The 16,979-nt window shown below is 43.6% G+C and overlaps 1 protein-coding gene across 1 annotated transcript in view; it reads left to right on the top strand.

Annotated features, from left to right (window-relative positions):
- CPB2 (carboxypeptidase B2) overlaps positions 1-16,979 on the top strand; it is a 53,971-nt gene that overhangs the window by 12,583 nt on the left and 24,409 nt on the right. The window contains exons 2-6 of the mRNA XM_008259991.5: positions 8,267-8,342; positions 10,135-10,259; positions 12,281-12,389; positions 12,933-13,034; positions 16,455-16,559. Coding sequence (XP_008258213.1) covers positions 8,267-8,342; positions 10,135-10,259; positions 12,281-12,389; positions 12,933-13,034; positions 16,455-16,559 — 517 coding nt within the window. The remainder of the gene's footprint in view (positions 1-8,266; positions 8,343-10,134; positions 10,260-12,280; positions 12,390-12,932; positions 13,035-16,454; positions 16,560-16,979) is intronic.

Genomic DNA, 16,979 nt, shown 5'->3' with positions numbered 1-16,979 from the left:
CTGCAGAGAGCTGGCCTGGAAGAGGGGCAACCGGGACAGAATCCGGCGCCCCAATCGGGACTAGAACCCGGTGTGCCGGTGCCACAAGGCGGAGGATTAGCCTAGTGAGCCGCTGCGCTGGCCTGCTCTGCTTCTAATCCTGCTCCCTGCTAATGTGCCTGGGAAGGCAGCAGAAGATGGCCCAAATGCCTGGGCCCTGCAAGCCATATGAGAAACTTGGATGGAGCTCTGACTTGAAATTCAGCCTGGACTGGCCTTAGATGTTGTAGCTATGTAAGGAGTGAACCAGTAGATGGAAGATCTCTCTTTTTATGTCTCTCCTTTCTCTCTCTCTCTCTTTCTCTCTCTCTCTCTCTTCTTCCTTCTTTTTTATCTAAGTATCTGTCACCTGTAAAACTGGGTGGAGAGCTGCAGATATGAGCACATTTGCTAAGAAAGTCTTTCCTTTAAGAGTACGTGATATGAAAAGAAAGCAATTCCACCTTGAGTCATTAATCTATTGCCTTGGCTGTGCAAGAATCACTAAAGTTCCTTATGGTCCTAGCAAGAATTGCAAGGTGAAAATAGGAAAAAGCTAAGGTGAGAAAGCAAATTAAACCAAGCATCAGCTTTAATAACTCATCTGTTAATATAGCTCACTGTATTAAGAGATTAAAACAAAACTCATGTGCTCATCTCATATATGTGTAAAACACACACCTATTTTATTTGTGACAAAAAATTCATAGCAAAAAGTAGCAGGATTTTCTTTAAGCTAACAAAAGGAATCTATCAAAAAACCACAGCAACTATTCTAAAGGTGAAATATTGAGGCTTTCCTTAAATGTATGAATCACACATTCTTTCTCCACTTCTATTCAGCATTGTGCTGGAGTCCTAGCCAACAAAGGAAGACAAGAAGGAAAAAAAAAGCCCATAAGCACTGCCATGAAAAAAGCATAACAGGACTGGTGCTGCAGCTCACTAGGCTAATCCTCCGCCTGTGGCACCGGCACCCCAGGTTCTAGTCCCAGTTGGAGCGCCAGTTCTGTCCCGGTTGCTCCTCTTCCAGTCCAGCTCTCTGCTGTGGCCCGGGAGGGCAGTGGAGGATGGCCCAAGTGCTTGAGCCTTGCACCCACATGGGAAACCAGGATAAGTACCTGGCTCCTGGCTTCGGATGGGTGCAGCATGGCCATTTGGAGGGTGAACCAATGGAAGGAAGATCTGTCTCTCTCTCCCACTGTCTAACTCCACCTGTCAAAAAAAAAAAAAAAAAAAAAAGCAAAACAATGTGTGCAGTTGTTATGGTTGCTTGCAAAAGGAAAAGTCCCCAATATATCTACAGTAAAATTATCAAAACTACTAATGGAGCTAGATAGAAAATCAATATCCAAAAAGCATTTCCATTCCTTTATCTCAACAACAAAGAGATGAGAGAAATTATCATTTACAAGGACCAAGGATCTGAATAGACATTTCTCAAAGGAAAAAGTACAAATTGCTAACAAATACATGAAAAAATTGCTCAATATCAGTAGTCTTTAGGGAAACACTAATCAAAACCACAATCAGGTATCATCTCACTCCAGTGAGAATGGCTATTCTCAAAAAGATAAAAAAAAAAAAAATACAAATGCTGGCAAGGAGAAATGGGAACCTTTGTACACTATTGGTAAGAATGCAAATTAGTACAACAATTATGAAGAATAGTATGAAAGTTCCTCAAAAAACTAAAAATAGATCTACCACATGACTCAGCCATCCCACTTGTGAGTATATATCTGAAGCAAATGAAATCAGCATCTGAAAGAATTAGCCGCACTCCCTTGTTCATTGCAGCATTAGTCACGATAGCCAAGGTATAGAATCAGCCTAAGCATTCACCCTAGGTGAACGGATAAAGAAAATGTGGTATACATACACCATATATTATTTAGCCACCAAAAGAAATGAAATCCTAAAATTCTCAGCAACATGGATGAAACTAGAGATCATATGCTAAGAGACATAAGCCAGACAGAGAAAGACAAATGCCGTATGTTCTTTCTCATATATGAAAGTTAAAAAAAGTAGTTTATCTGAACTTAGAACATGGATTACTGGAGATGAGGAAGGTGAGGAAAAGAGATAGCAGGGTTGCATAACAGAAACAGAGAGAAGTTCAAGTTCCAGTGATCCATAGCACAGTGTACAACTACAATACACAATCACGCATCGTATACATTACAGTGAAAGAGAAGGAAGGAGTTGGCAGGCTACAAATGTGAAGAAAGGATAAGGAAGTGGAAAAGCTAGTTGCTTGTTTTCATTGATTTATGCTGTGCATATGTGTTGAAATATTGTACTGTGCACCATAAAAATATAGATAGTAAATTCTAATGAAAAATTTTTAATTAAAAATTTTTGAAAAAACATTGCCATTTACTAATGAAAAGGTGAATTTGTTAGAACAAAGATAATTTTTAAATGTGTAACATTTTTATGGATAAAATTATAGAACTTTTTGGAAGGTTATCAAGAAAGACTAAACAAATAGGCAAATCTTCACATAACTGCTAAGAGGACCCAAAATCATGGGTATATTAATTCTCCTTCAGATTACTAATGCGTAGATTCAACATAATTCTAATGAAAACCCCAAATTTTTTCATGGACAAAAGTTTAAAAAAAATACTGAGCAGAGCAGGAGGGAAGTAGGGGCTTGCTTGATAAAATATTAAGATTTGATATGAAGCGACAGGCACTAAGATGATGGATATGGGCTCAAGAATAGACACATAGGCCAGTAGAACATGAGCGAGCCCAGAAGTAGACCGACCACACCCTGCTGGTGAGGGTCATCCTGGCTTATGCTACAATGCCGGAATTCCTTCCAAATCCTGAAAGAGCTTGACTTCGCACAATAATAGGTTTATCCAGCTTAGTCCTTTTGGCTGCTGTAACAAAAATACCTTCAACTAGGTGGTTTATAAACAGCAAAGACTTATCTCTCACACTTCTGGAGGCTGTGAAGTCCAAGACCAAGTCGCTGGCATAGTCACTGCCTGGGAAGGGTCCTCTGCCCCATGGGCAGCACGTTCTCACTGCGCCCTCATGTGGCCGCCTCTCTGTAAAGCCCTAAGAGGACGCTGCCCCTTGACCTAATCACCTCCCAAGGCCTGACCCTGGGGATGAGGATTTCTTGTTATTTTTTAAAATATATATTTATTTATGTGTAAGGGAGAGTTATGGGAGGGGAGGAGAGAGAGAGAGAGATTTCATCCACTGGTTCACACTCCAAATGGCCATAATGGTCTGGGGCTGGGCCAGGCCAAAGCCAGGAGCCTGGAGGTTCATCTGGGTCTCCCACACATGTGGCAGAGGCTTCCAATTACTTGTTCCATCATCTTATGCTTTCCCAGGCACATTAACAGGGAGTTGGATTGGAAGTGGAGACTCAGAATGGGCACTCATATGGGATGCCAATGTCACATGCCATGGCTTAACCCATTGTGCCACAATGCTGGCCCTGGGACTAGGATTTCAACATATGAATCTGGTGGAAGGAGTATTAAAAACATTCATACCATAGAAACGCCTCACTCATATTGCCAATTAATGAAGGTCAATTGATGCCATTCTTCAACTTGGAGGTCTGGACTCCTTCCATTGTTCAACTTCACAGCTTAGGCTCTTGGCTTCCTGCTTTGGGATGAGAGAGAGTACCTGTACATGACAACATACCTGCTCTTTTTTTTTTTTTTTTTTTTTTTTTTTTGACAGGCAGAGTGGACAGTGAGAGAGAGAGAGACAGAGAGAAAGGTCTTCCTTTGCTGTTGGTTCACCCTCCAATGACTGCCATGCGGCTGGCGCACCGCGCTGATCCGAAGGCAGGAGCCAGGTGCTTCTCCTGGTCTCCCATGGGGTGCAGGGCCCAAGCACTTGGGCCATCCTCCACTGCACTCCCTGGCCACAGCAGAGAGCTGGCCTGGAAGAGGGGCAACCGGGACAGAATCCGGCGCCCCAATCGGGACTAGAACCCGGTGTGCCGGTGCTGCTAGGTGGAGGATTAGCCTATTGAGCCGCGGTGCCGTCCACACCTGCTCTTAACTGCCTTATCCCTCTCCTGCTCACATTCCCAGTGGAAAGAACTCAGCCATGCGGGTCTCAACATACCCACATGAGAGGCTGGGACTGCAATCTCCGTGTGCTCAGGGAGAGAAAATGATGAGATGAACCAGCATTTTCTCTGCCAAACTGTACGGAGACTTGAGCTGTGATAAAACCACCATAGCAGATCCCTAGGGGAAAAATCAGAGACTGCTAAATGATGCTAAGAAGGCAAACAAACAGTCCCCTCCTTCTGTGCACTGTGCACCAAGAAATACTTTCCAAATGTATTAAAAACTTAAAAAAGATAAGAGTTGTGTAGGAATTGGGGGCTGGCTTTGTGGTGTGATGGGTAGAGCTGCTGCCTATGTTGCCAGTGTCCCATTAGGGTGCTAATTTGAGTCCCAGCTACTCCACTTCCAATTCAGCGCCCTTCTAATGCATCTGGGAAAGCAGCAGAAGCTGGCTCAAGTGCTTGGGCCCCTGCACCCATGTGGGAGACCTGGAGGAGGCTTTGGGCTCCTGGCTTTGGCCCCACCCAGCCCGAGCCCCAGCTGTTGTGCCCATTTGGGGAGTGAACCAGTGGACTGAAGATCTCTCTCTCTCCCTCTTTCTCTGTAACTCTTTCAATAAATAATTCTTTTTTAAAAAGAACATCATTTATCACAAGGATTTGGAAAGAATCCTTAAACAAAACAAACCCAGAAGAAATGATAGATCAAAGTGACAAATGTAGGAAGAAATCATGGATAAAAATAAAGCATAAGAAGGAGAAAAGAAATTACAAGCTGGCAGAAGCTTGCAGTATATATAACTGACAAGGAAATGATACTAGTTGATTATTACAAAAATGCAAATAAATGGCCAGCGCCGTGGCTCAATAGGCTCATCCTCAGCCTGCGGCATCAGCACCCCAGGTTCTAGTCCCGGTCAGGGTACCGGATTCTGTCCTGGTTGCCCCTCTTCCAGTCCAGCTCTCTGCTGTGGCCCAAGAAGGCAGTGGAGGATGGCCCAAGTCCTTGGGCCCTGCACCCCATGGGAGACCAGGAGAAGCACCTGGCTCCTGGCTTTGGATCAGCGCGATGCGCCAGCCGCAGCGGCCATTGGGGGATGAACCAACGGAAAAAGGAAGACCTTTCTCTCTGTCTCTCTCTCTCACTGTCCACTCTGCCTGTCAAAAAAAATGCAAATAAATTAATAGAAAAAGTGACCTGGAAAAGCACAACATATAAGAGAAAATATTCATATGAATGGTTACTAAACAAATAGAAATAACAAGTGAAAAAGTTAACATTAGAATTAGGAGAATATTTCATTTCACAGCCATTTGATTGGACAGGTTAAAAAGGCCATCACTGTGGTACTAGCGTCCCATATCAGAGTGTGTGTTCCAGTCCCGACTGTTCCACTTGTTAACCAGCTTCTTTCTAGTGCACCTGGGAAGGCAGCAGAGGATGGCCCAAGTACTTGGGTCCCTACCAACCCTGTGAGAGACTCAGATGGAGTTCTTGTCTCCTGGTTTTGGCCTAGCCCAGACCTGACTATTGCAGCCATTTAGGGAGTGAACCAGTGGATGGAAAGTATATCTCTTGCTGTCTCTGCCTTTCAAATAAATAATAATTAAAAAAAAAAAAAAAAAGACAGTGACTGGCGCCACGGCTCACTAGGCTAATCCTCTACCTGCAGTGCCTGCACTCTGGGTTCTAATCCCAGTCGAGGCACCGGATTCTGTCCCTGTTGCTCCACTTCCAGTCCAGCTCTCTGCTGTGGCCCGAGAAGGCAGTGGAGGATGACCCAAGTCCTTGAGCCCTGCACCCCATGGGAGATCAGGAGGAAGTACCTGGCTCCTGGCTTCGGATCAACGCGGTGTGCCGGCCGCAGCGTACCAGCCGCAGCAGCCATTGGGGGGTGAACCAACTGAAAAAGAAGACCTTTCTCTCTGTCTCTCTCTCTCACTGTCCACTCCACCTGTAAAAAAAAAAAAAAAAAAAAAAAAAAAAAAAAAAAAAAAAAAAAACCGCATTATGTGTTGACAGTAGGACATCTCTACTACTTCTTAAAATATAAACTGATGCCAAAAAAAATTTAAGAACTAACAACACTATCCTGTGAAATTAAAATCATACACACCCAGGCCGGTGCTGTGGCTCACTTGGTTAATCCTCCGCCTGTGGCACTGGCATCCTATATAGCGCCGGGTTCTAGTCCCAGTTGCTCCTCTTCCAGTCCAGCTCTCTGCTGTGGCCCAGGAAGGCAGTGGAGGATGGCCCAAGTGCTTGGGCCCTGCACCCCATGGGAGACGAAGAAGAAGCACCTGGCTCCTGGCTTCGGATTGGCATGGCGCTGGCCATGGCAGCCATTTGTGGGGTGAACCAATGGAAAGAAGACCTTTCTCTCTCTCTCTCTCTCTCTCTCTCTCTCTCTCTCACTGAATATAACTCTACCTGTCAAATAAATTAAAAAAGAAAATCATACACACCCATGAAATAGTAGTTCCATATGTTGGGAACTATGGCTAGATGCTTCAACACAGATGATAATCTTGAAAACACAATGTTGAAATGGACATTTTCCTAGCAGCTAAGACACTGGTTGGAATATCTGCAACCCAAATTGGAGTGCCTGGTTTCAAATACCAGCTCTCGCCTGATTCCAGTTTTGTGGTTACATGGACCACAAGAAGCAGTGGTGATGGGTCAAGTGATTTGATTCCTGCCCCCAGTGTGGGAGACCCAGCTCCCAACTTTGTCCTGGCTCAGCCCTGCCTGGCCATTGCAGGCATTTGCAAAGTGAACCAGCAAATGGGAACTCTCTTTCTCTCTCCCTGTCAAAATGAATGAATGAATGAATGAATGAATAAATAAATAAATAAATAAAATGTTAAAAAATAAAATACAACATAGAGTGAAAAAAATTTAGAATACAAATAGTATACCATTTTTAAACCAAGATATTCTAAGTGTATTGTTTAAGAACGCACACATACAAGAACCTATATTGTCGCTCCCCCTCTTCGCGGAGGAACAACACTAGACCCTGCGCTGTTCTTTTGTCTGCTCGGCCCTTCCCGGGTTTGCTGCTGGTTCTTCCCGGGTTGGCTGCCGATCCCTTCCACCTCCGTGGAAGGGCGGCTCCCCCTGCCACTTTCCCCACTTCCGCGGGGGAGTGGCACACCGCTGGCCGGCTCTCTCGGGAGCTGCTCAGATGTTAACCGGATGCTCCCCTTAGATGTTCCTGGTGCATGTTGTCTCTCTCCTCCTTTATAGTCCTCTTCTACCAATCCCAACTCTGCTACCCACATGCCGAGTACGCTGCTCTCCTCCAATCAGGAGCAGGATCAGCTCCTGGAGGTTATTGGTCGAACTGGAGGCAGCTGTGTAGAAGTTGTTTACTCCTCTCCCAGCGCCACATTGTGGGAGAGCAGATGCATAGAATAAGTCTTAATTCCAGTAACTTAGTCTAGTCCGAGTTGCTCCCCACACTATATGTGTGTCAAGAATCCATACTATACAGAATAGCAAAGGAATGCACAAAAGTGAAAATGGAAGATAATGGATGTCTTTGGGGATGTGGTATGGGAGGAGGGCAGAATAGAGCGCATAGGAGCTTCAAGGAAGCAAATAAAATTAGATTTCTTAAGTGGGTTGATGGGTTTTAAAGCAATCACTTATTGTGTAATTAGAGTTAGTACAAATATCCTCTTGTGGATGGCCCAAGTGCTTGGGCCCTGCACCCCATGGGAGACCAGGAGGAAGCACCTGGCTCCTGGCTTCGGATCAGCACGGTGCGCCGGTTGCAACGCGCTGGCCATTGGAGGGTGAACCAACGGTAAAAGGAAGACCTTTCTCTCTGTCTCTCTCTCTCACTGTCCACTCTGCCTGTCAAAAAAATAAAAAAAAATCCTCTTGTGCATCAAATGTTTAATTTTTAAAATTAAAACACCTGGGCGGGTAGAGAAAGTAGATCCTCCACAAACTGACACCCATTCAAGGGAGCCGTTGATTTTGCAATTGCTTAGAAGCAGTGAGTATATTTTCTTCTTTACATGAGGTCTATGGGGAGATCCTCTGGGGAAATCCTCTGTCCTTTTAACATTTAACATTTTTCTTTTTCAAAATTACCTAAAAAGTCCTTCCAATATAACGTATGTCATTTTCACTTTTACTTCACATCAAAATTCCGTTTTATTGTTTTTCAGTGGCCAGGTTTTATCTGCTCTTCCTAGAACCTCTCGGCAAGTTCAAGTGCTGCAGAATCTTACTACCGTGTACGAGGTAATTTCTCTGTTGTTATGATGATTCTGCTTTGTCTTATTACGTGCCGTGTTCTCTCCTGTGTTTTGTCTGACTTTCACATTTCTGTGATGGGCTTGCGTTCCCACAGGTTTCTCTCCTTTCCCACCACTGCTTGATACTACTGGTTTTTTGGACAGTTTCATAGTAGGACCTAGGGACTGACAATGTGTACTTACAAAAATAGTAACAGAAGTTTGATAGAACATTGCTTATGAAACTATGGTTCTTAAACAAGAAATAAGCCCACAAGGGGAAATTTATGATGATTTTCATGCCTGGGACCCTTCCCTCGGAATGATTAAGGAGTAGAAAATTAACAACAGTTACTAAAATACAGCAGAAAATCGATGGATTCTTGTTTCTTAGTGTTCTCCGACACACAGCCTGAGAACAGATTGCAGGTACAATGATTAGGTGAATGACTGTGAAGGGTAAGCGGTGGGGAGCTGCAGGTGGCAGGGAGCATCTTTAGACACCCTCTGCAGGGAGGAGGATTTTGCATGGAGAGTCCCAGACTACAGGGCAGCTCTCCCAGGGGTTGGGCAGGGCCAGTGGTGAGTCCTGAAGCCAAAGTCCCATGTTACAGGCGCCTCAAATCTACTCAACTGCTAGTTGGCTGCAGCCCTGGGGGAGCATGGCCCCAGCCCCAGGTAGGACACCAGGGGTTGCGGCTGGGACCACCAGGAGGCTATTGCTTTGCATGGAAGAGCTGAGCAGTGCATTTGCAAGGCCACCACCCCACAGCAAAGAGGACATACCGGGAGAGGAAGTAGTCGAGATTTCAAATTTCAGTTCTTCCTGTTCTGCCACTTCTTGGGGTTTGACTTTAAACAAGGAAGCTATGAACCTTAGTTTCGTCACTGGGTAATGAAAATAGTAACGCTTGCATAGTCTATCTAAGTGCTGTTATGATGATATAAAAAAAAAAGAAAATGCTTTGGGAGAGTGCAGTAAAATAGAAAAAAATATAAATATTATTGGAAGGCTTCGCTCAAAGCCCATAATTAGACTCAAGAAGATGAATGGTGACATGATAATCATATCAAAGGCATGAAATTTTTATTAGATAAAATCAATGTTGAATCAACTTTCTTTCTAGACAAAAATTTCATTTGTTTAATGATTTATTTATTTATTTGAAAGGCACAGATACAGAGAGAGAGGGAAAGACAGAGAAAGAGAGCTCTTCCAACTGCTGGTTCACTCCCCGGATGGCCATAATGGTCGGAGCTGATCCAGGCAGAAGCTGGTAGCCTGGAACTCCATTCAGGTCTTGCATGTGGTTTGCAGGGGCTCAAGCACTTGGCCCATCATTCTGCTGCTTCCCCGGATCCATTAGCAGGTGGCTAGATCGGAAGCAGAGCAGTGGGGACTTGAATTGGTGCTCACACAGGATGCCTGCAGGGTCACAGCATAGTTTCACCCACGGTGCCCCAGCACGGGTCCCTCATTTTTCATTCAGAATTTCTGACTTAACATATCCAGTTTCACAGCAGAGATTGATATACTCATTTATTCATTCATTGTCTTACCAGATTTTATTGAATATCTGATATGTCACAGACCTTTCTTAGGCAAGTAAAATTATAGAGAAGAATGTTTAAGGCGCCTTACAATAAATGTCTATGTTACCACATGTGTGGAGTTCATTGGCCAGGAAATGTCTTTTTCATGTCCCTTACAGACACAGTATTTGTGGCTGTAGCTACAGATGAGAATCATGTGAATAACTCTGCTTTTCTTTTATCAATGTTTCCTCTTGAAACTGTAGATTGTTCTCTGGCAGCCGGTAACAGCTGAATTAATTGTGAAGCAGACAGAAGTCCATTTTTTTGTGAATGCGTCTGATGTAAGCACTGTAAAAGCCCATTTAAACATGAGCAGAGTTCCATTCAGGTAGGCATATTCTGAGTTGCTATCATAAATGCCTATGATGCACTTGACCAGGGGAACAGGGTCATGGCTTCCTGGAAAAATGCCATGCTTACACTGAACGTGGAAATCTCTGAAAGGGATTGTTGATCACACCCAAGGCCCAGCTTTGTGCCCCTGGGCCTGTGGTTTAACCTCTCGTGACCTTGGTCCTCCATCTGAAATGACTAGACACAGTGATCTGTAGCACTCTCTGTGGCCACTCTGTACCCAGACCGTGGGAACAAACTTGTCCTTCACCTTGGCCGGCTCTGTTGTGTCTCCTGGAGAAAGCCACGGCTGACGTGGCGCTGCTTTTCGTGGATTCTTCGTTCATAGGCTCAGTGATGTCGCCCTAAACTGGAAACGGTAGCAGTCTCTCTGCAGAAAACCTGGGCAAATCTGCCCCTGCCACATACCACCTATGTAACCTTGTGACCTTTACTAAACAGCCTGTGCCTCTGCTTAGTAACTTCTAGATGAAAATAGCACCTACCATCTGGACTAAGTGACTTCATGCATTTTTTTTTTATTTTTTATTTTTTGACAGGCAGAGTGGACAGTGAGAGAGAGAGATAGAAAAGTCTTCCTTTGCCGTTGGTTCACCCTCCAATGGCCACCACGGCCGGTGCGCTGCGGCCGGCGCACTGCGCTGATCCGAAGGCAGGAGCCAGGTACTTATCCTGGTCTCCCATGGAGTGCAGGGCCAAAGCACTCAGGCCATCCCCCACTGCACTCCCGGGCCACAGCAGAGAGCTGGCCTGGAAGAGGGGCAACCGGGACAGAATCCAGCGCCCCGACTGGACTAGAACCCGGGTGTGCCGGTGCCGCAAGGCGGAGGATTAGCCTAGTGAGCCTCAGCGCCGGTGTGACTTCATGCATTTTTAAAGTGTATCAGGTGAGGTTTCTGTTCAAAGGCCTTACCTTTTCCCTTTGCCTTCTCCTCTGGCCCCCCAGTATCCTGCTGCCCTAATGCCTTCCTTGAGACCGGGCCGTCTTTTTTGCATCAATAGGCAACATGCTGTGAGAATGACTAGTAAAGTATTATAACTGTTTACTACCTTCCAGCAACTGTGTTGGGCCTTTCTACACTTTATTTAACTCTGTGAGATAGATACTATCCCCAATAAGCAGATTTAAAAAATCTCACCTACAAAGCAAATTCTCAAGGTCAGCCAGCTAGAACAAAACAGAGCTGAACTCGAACTCAGACTTCTCTGATGTCAAAGGCTTAGCTTTTATCCTAAATAAAATAAATAAATGCACAATAAATAAAATGCACAGAGGTCTAAATACAAGTAAATAAACATTTAAATATGACAGCTAAATTAAAAATATCCATCCCATGTGATAGAATGCCTCAACTCAGTTAAAAGGCTTGCCTAGTTAATACATTGAACAAGATGCTTTTCCCACACTGACGTTTTCTCCATACTTCTGTTTCCCAAGAGATTTGATCATCTTTGGCCCTGCAGAGCTTCTGCTGTAGGTTGATAAGACGCGAAAAGAAAATCCTTTCTGCTTCTCCTTAATCTTTGAGTGGAAACAGAATAATGAATGTTGTTCTGGATTGAAGAAAGGTGACCATTAATCTCTAAGTTCCTATAAAAGACACTGAAGAATTACAATCAAGGAATGTTGATAATGGTGGAAAGGGTGAATTTCAGGAAGGTTCTGAAAACATACCTGGTGCCCAAGTAGGCTCTGCTGAGAGGGTTTGTGAATTCAGCTAACCATACAGTGCAGTGGTGGTTTGCTTTTTAATTTTTTTATTTATAGAAAGAGAACAAATTTCATTTATCTTACATGTGTACTTTAAAGAGCATGATGATACTTCCTATCCTACCCTCCTCCCTCCTTCTTCAATGACGGAATTTTACCTTCACGTACTGCTTATTAGATTTCTTGCGCATGCTCCCCATGCCCCTCGTTGTGCCTGCAAGGGGCCCCGTGGAAAGGTGAGTGCTCTCCCTGGAAACCAGCTCACCCTCTGTCTCATCACCTAGTGTCTTGATGGCAGATGTGGAGGACCTCATCCGACAGCAGACTTCCAACGACACTGTCAGCCCGCGGGCATCCTCGTTCTACTATGAGCAGTACCACTCGCTGAATGAAGTAAGTCACCACATGGTTCTCCAAAGTCTCTGTTCTCATGGAAATTAACAAAGTCATAGTCAGTGGAGGGCGGTGAAAAAAACGCACAGGTTGATTTTCTGGTGGTAATTCAGCCTTCTGTAGATCTCCTCCCTGATTACATGGTATCCGGGAGAATCCTTGGCACAGGATGTCTGTCCGCAGCTGAGAGTATCCCCAGCTGCTAGCAGCAACATTTCATCTTAAGGAATAACAGGAAATGAAGGATATGACCTTTTAATTGGAAAAGTCACAATACTTTAAAGATCAATATTTCTTACCTTTCTATATGTTTCTTACTAATTTTTCACTCTTCCTCTAAACCTTGACATTTACTAAAACCGCAACTGTATTGATTTTCCTATACAGTGAAAGAAGCAACCTGCCCCAAGTGTTTGAGTTTGTTCCTTCCACGTCCAAAGATCTTAGAGGAATCTCCTTGCTTTGAAGAAGGTGCCTGCTTCTTCTGGTGAAGAAATGCTTTGAACTTGCTCTGTGACTAACCACTGGTTTCCGTTCTGATAGATCTACTCTTGGATAGACCATATAACTGAGCGCTATCCTGATATGATTAAAAAAATTCACATTGGATCCTCGTTTGAGAAGCAACCACTTTATGTTTTAAAGGTATGTTGTAAGAGTCATTGTTATAACTTGGATTTTTTTTTCTTTGAGTTACGGAAATATTTGTATTATAGTTATTCCTTAACTTTTGTATCCAGTTATTAAAGGGTTGGCTATTACCTTTATTTTTTTCCTATAATAATGCAATGTCAGTGTAGAAATTCCAGTTCCAGAATCAACTCCGTTTATGTGGCAACAGAGAAACCATTTAACTCTCCTGGACTTTAGCACTCACGTTCATAAAATGAAGTAGCTAGTCTGGTGCGTTTTTCAAATACCTGTTCATACCATCACTTGGAACTACTGATTGACTTAGAGAAAAGAAGGAAGAAAGAAAGAAGAAAGAAAGAAGAAAGAAGAAAGAAAGAAGGAAGGAAGGAAGGAAGGAAGGAAGGAAGGAAGGAAAGGGAGGGAGGGAGAAAAGGAAGGAAGGAGGGAGGGAGGAAGGAAGGAGGAAGGAGGGAGGGAGGAAGGAAGGAGGAAGGAGGGATAAAAAGAGGGAGGAGAGAGGGAAGGAAGACAAGGAATCTATTATTGGAGAAAGAGTGGTTCAGCTTTTAGAACCAAAGTGAGAGAGAAATAACCAAACCTAAAGAAGAGTGGGAACCCAGTGACTGCAGGGGTTCTTGCCAGTAGGGCTCCTATAATGGTTTCTGTTCCAATTGGTGTCCATTTGGTTATTTATTTCATTTACAAAATATTATGGCAGAGAATATGAGAAATCTGTCTCAGGTCAGATATTTTCTTTTTATCAATTGGCCTTAGTAAAAGTCAATGAACAGCTGGCGCCGTGGCTCAATAGGCTAATCCTCCACCTAGCGGCACCGGCACACCGAGTTCTAGCCCCGGTCGGGGCACCGGATTCTATCCCGGTTGCCCCTCTTCCAGGCCAACTCTCTGCTATGGCCCGGGAGTGCAGTGGAGGAAGGCCCAAGTCTTTGGGCCCTGCACCCCATGGGAGACCAGGAGAAGCACCTGGCTCCTGCCTTCGGATCAGTGTGGCACCGGCTGCGGCGGCCATTGGAGGGTGAACCAAGGGCAAAAGGAAGACCTTTCTCTCTGTCTCTCTCTCACTCTCCACTCTGCCTGAGGTCAATGAACATCACCACTGGAAGAATTTCAGATTCTTTAGATTCTTAAGGATTTAGAATTTTGCACCAAATAATTACTTCTTGTTTAGTTCCTAATTCTGTAGCTTTTTTTTAACCACTCTCTTCCTTAAAAAGAAAAATTAAAAAGACACTCCAGAAAAAATGTAGAAAAATACATTTGATTTAATAATATGTCATTTATACGCAGTATCCCAATATTCACAAATTTAAAATAGACATTTTGGTCATCCAAAGACTTTAGGAGAGGATTTTTCAGTTTTAATCCATCCATAACAAGAAGAGTCTACTGCACAAACTCAAGACAGTCGCATGAAGTGCTGGGTCCTCTTGGTGTTTGAGTTGGTCAGCAAGATTAGATCCATGTCATTATGGCATATCCACTCATGACATTGGCCTTCAGCTATGTCATGTGTGCTTCTTGGAACATGTGACTCTGGAAACTGGATGTTCACATAGGAAAATCATGTAACCTGAGTGCTTTAGTCCTGCTCTTACTTGACCAAAATGTGCACATAATGGGAATCTCTGGGGTTTCTCCATCTTTCCAGGGTCAGAACCAGTGCCAAGAGTTTGTTCTGCCATTACAAAGGTCAAGAAAGGCATTCTACATTTTTTCTGGAGTGTCTTTTTAATTTTTCTTTTTAAGGAAGAGAGAATTAGGAACTAAACAAGAAGTAATTATTGTGGTGTAAAATTCTAAATCCTTAATGCCATTACAAAGGTCATGAAAGATCCTGACAACTCAGGATCTTCTTTATACTGAGTAGATTACATTGGCCACATATAGTTCTCTCTGACTATACAATTTGATCATTAGTGGTCATTAGCACCTGATTTTCTCACTTTATTATTGGATAGTGTTATCTCTTATCTATTTTTGTTAGCAAAAAGCATTTTGGAGTGGTATACATAGCAACCTCAATATTTAACGCTATTTTTCGCATGTTACATGGGAGTTGCTGGATTCAACTGTTGGCTCTGGCTCCTGATTCTAGTTCCCTGATAATGCAGACCCTGGAAAGTTGCAATGATGGCTCAAGTAATTGGGTTCCTGCCACCCTTTAGAGAGCCAGGATTGAGTTTCTGGCTTCTGGATTCAGCCTTCCAGTCATGTGGGCATTTGGGTAGTGAACCAGTGCACGGGATCTCTCTCTCTCCTCTCTCTCTTTCTCATCAAATAAATGAGCACGTAATCTATACATTTGACTCTGTTTTCCTTACTTTGGAATTGCAACTGTACATATTTGTTTAATTTTATGGGCTTCTTCCTTTCCTCCATAACTAATTTTGAAAGCAATTAAATTAGGATTAAGTCTGGAAGTGTTTTCAAGAATTCCTCTAGGGGCTGACACTGTGGCGCAGTGGGTTAACACCCTGGCCTGAAGTTCGCATCCCATATGGGCGCCGGTTTGAGACCCGGCTGCTCCATTTCCAATCCAGCTCTCTACTATGGCCTGGGAAAGCAGTGGAAGATGGCCCAAGTCCTTGGGCCCTGCTCCCATGTGGGAGACGTGGAAGAAGCTCCTGGCTCCTGGCTTCAGATCAGCGCAGCTCCAGCCGTTGTGGCCAATTGAGGAGTGAACCATTGGATGGAAGACCTCTCGCTCTCTTTCCCTCTCTGCCTTTCCTCTCTCTGTGTAACTCTGACTTTCAAATAAATAAATAAATTTAAAAAAAAAAAAAGAAAAAGCTAGTTTAAAAAGAATTCCTCTTAAGACCTCCAAGCAATCACCGAGGAAGGCTGAAAATCCTTTACTGGCCCACAGTACTGGAGTCAGCACAAGGCCTCTGTCCCTAGGTTTGTCCTTGGAAATCAGTTCTTTTGAAGTTGGATGCATGCTGCTTTTTCTGTGAAATGGGGAAATGGTCTATATATAAAAAGTGTGAGTTCTGGGAAAAATTGTGAGGGAAGCTCTGTTCCTGGTGTGTCTTCACACCCCTAGGGAGGGCTGCCCACTCAGCACACACCCATTTACCTGTAACTGAAGCATGAAGATACAGTTCTCTGTTCTCTTCTGCATTTCTACATACAGCTCTGGTATGATTAGGTGATTGTGGAGGGATAAAAAGAGCTTTAAATCAAGAGCGCTGGCTTCATGCCTCTAACCTAACTCACACCTGCAATGTGATCTTAGCTAGTGTCCCTGACCCTCACCAGCCTTCAACTTTTCCTTGAGAATTCTCAAAGGAATATAGAGAACAATGTGTATGTTATCTATTTGTCAAAGGGTCTAAATATAAGCACTTTATAAGTGGAAGCTATTATCCTGAGATGTTACTGGTTTTGCTGTTTTGGGATTTTTTTGGACAGGTTTCTGGACAAGGACAAAAAAACAAAAATGCCATATGGATTGACTGTGGAATCCATGCAAGAGAATGGATCTCTCCTGCTTTCTGCTTGTGGTTCATAGGCTATGTGAGTATCCACATTCCCTTACACCAGTGTTTCTCCTGATGGGGCCCAAGATCACCTGTGTCAGAACCAAGTGCATTTTCTCAGGTCACATCCCGGAATTCTAGACTGGATTCTTCTGGAAGTGAGGTTTGGGAAGTTTTGATATTCACAAGCTTTCCAAGTGTCTTTTATATATACTAAGTTTGAGAATCGTGATATTAAGCATTTAAATTACTCCAAAGATTGTTATTCTTTAATTCTTCCATTAATTTCTGGTCCTAACCATTGATAAATAACTAGAATTAACAGGCTAATTGTAATATGCTTACTACTTCATATGTTTCCAGTAGAAGAAAGGTCTGAATCAGTTATCTAGGTTGGGTCACAACCTCTTTGTGTTTTGGTCTGAATAGTCCAGACATCTCTGTCACATTCTGTCCT

Source organism: Oryctolagus cuniculus, chromosome 9 (genome assembly GCF_051225735.1).
Source record: "Oryctolagus cuniculus isolate XC-2025 breed Fujian yellow rabbit chromosome 9, ASM5122573v1, whole genome shotgun sequence".
Taxonomy (NCBI): Eukaryota; Metazoa; Chordata; class Mammalia; order Lagomorpha; family Leporidae; genus Oryctolagus; species Oryctolagus cuniculus.
Note: the sequence above shows the minus strand (reverse complement) of the source record. Positions and strands in the feature narration are given on the sequence as shown.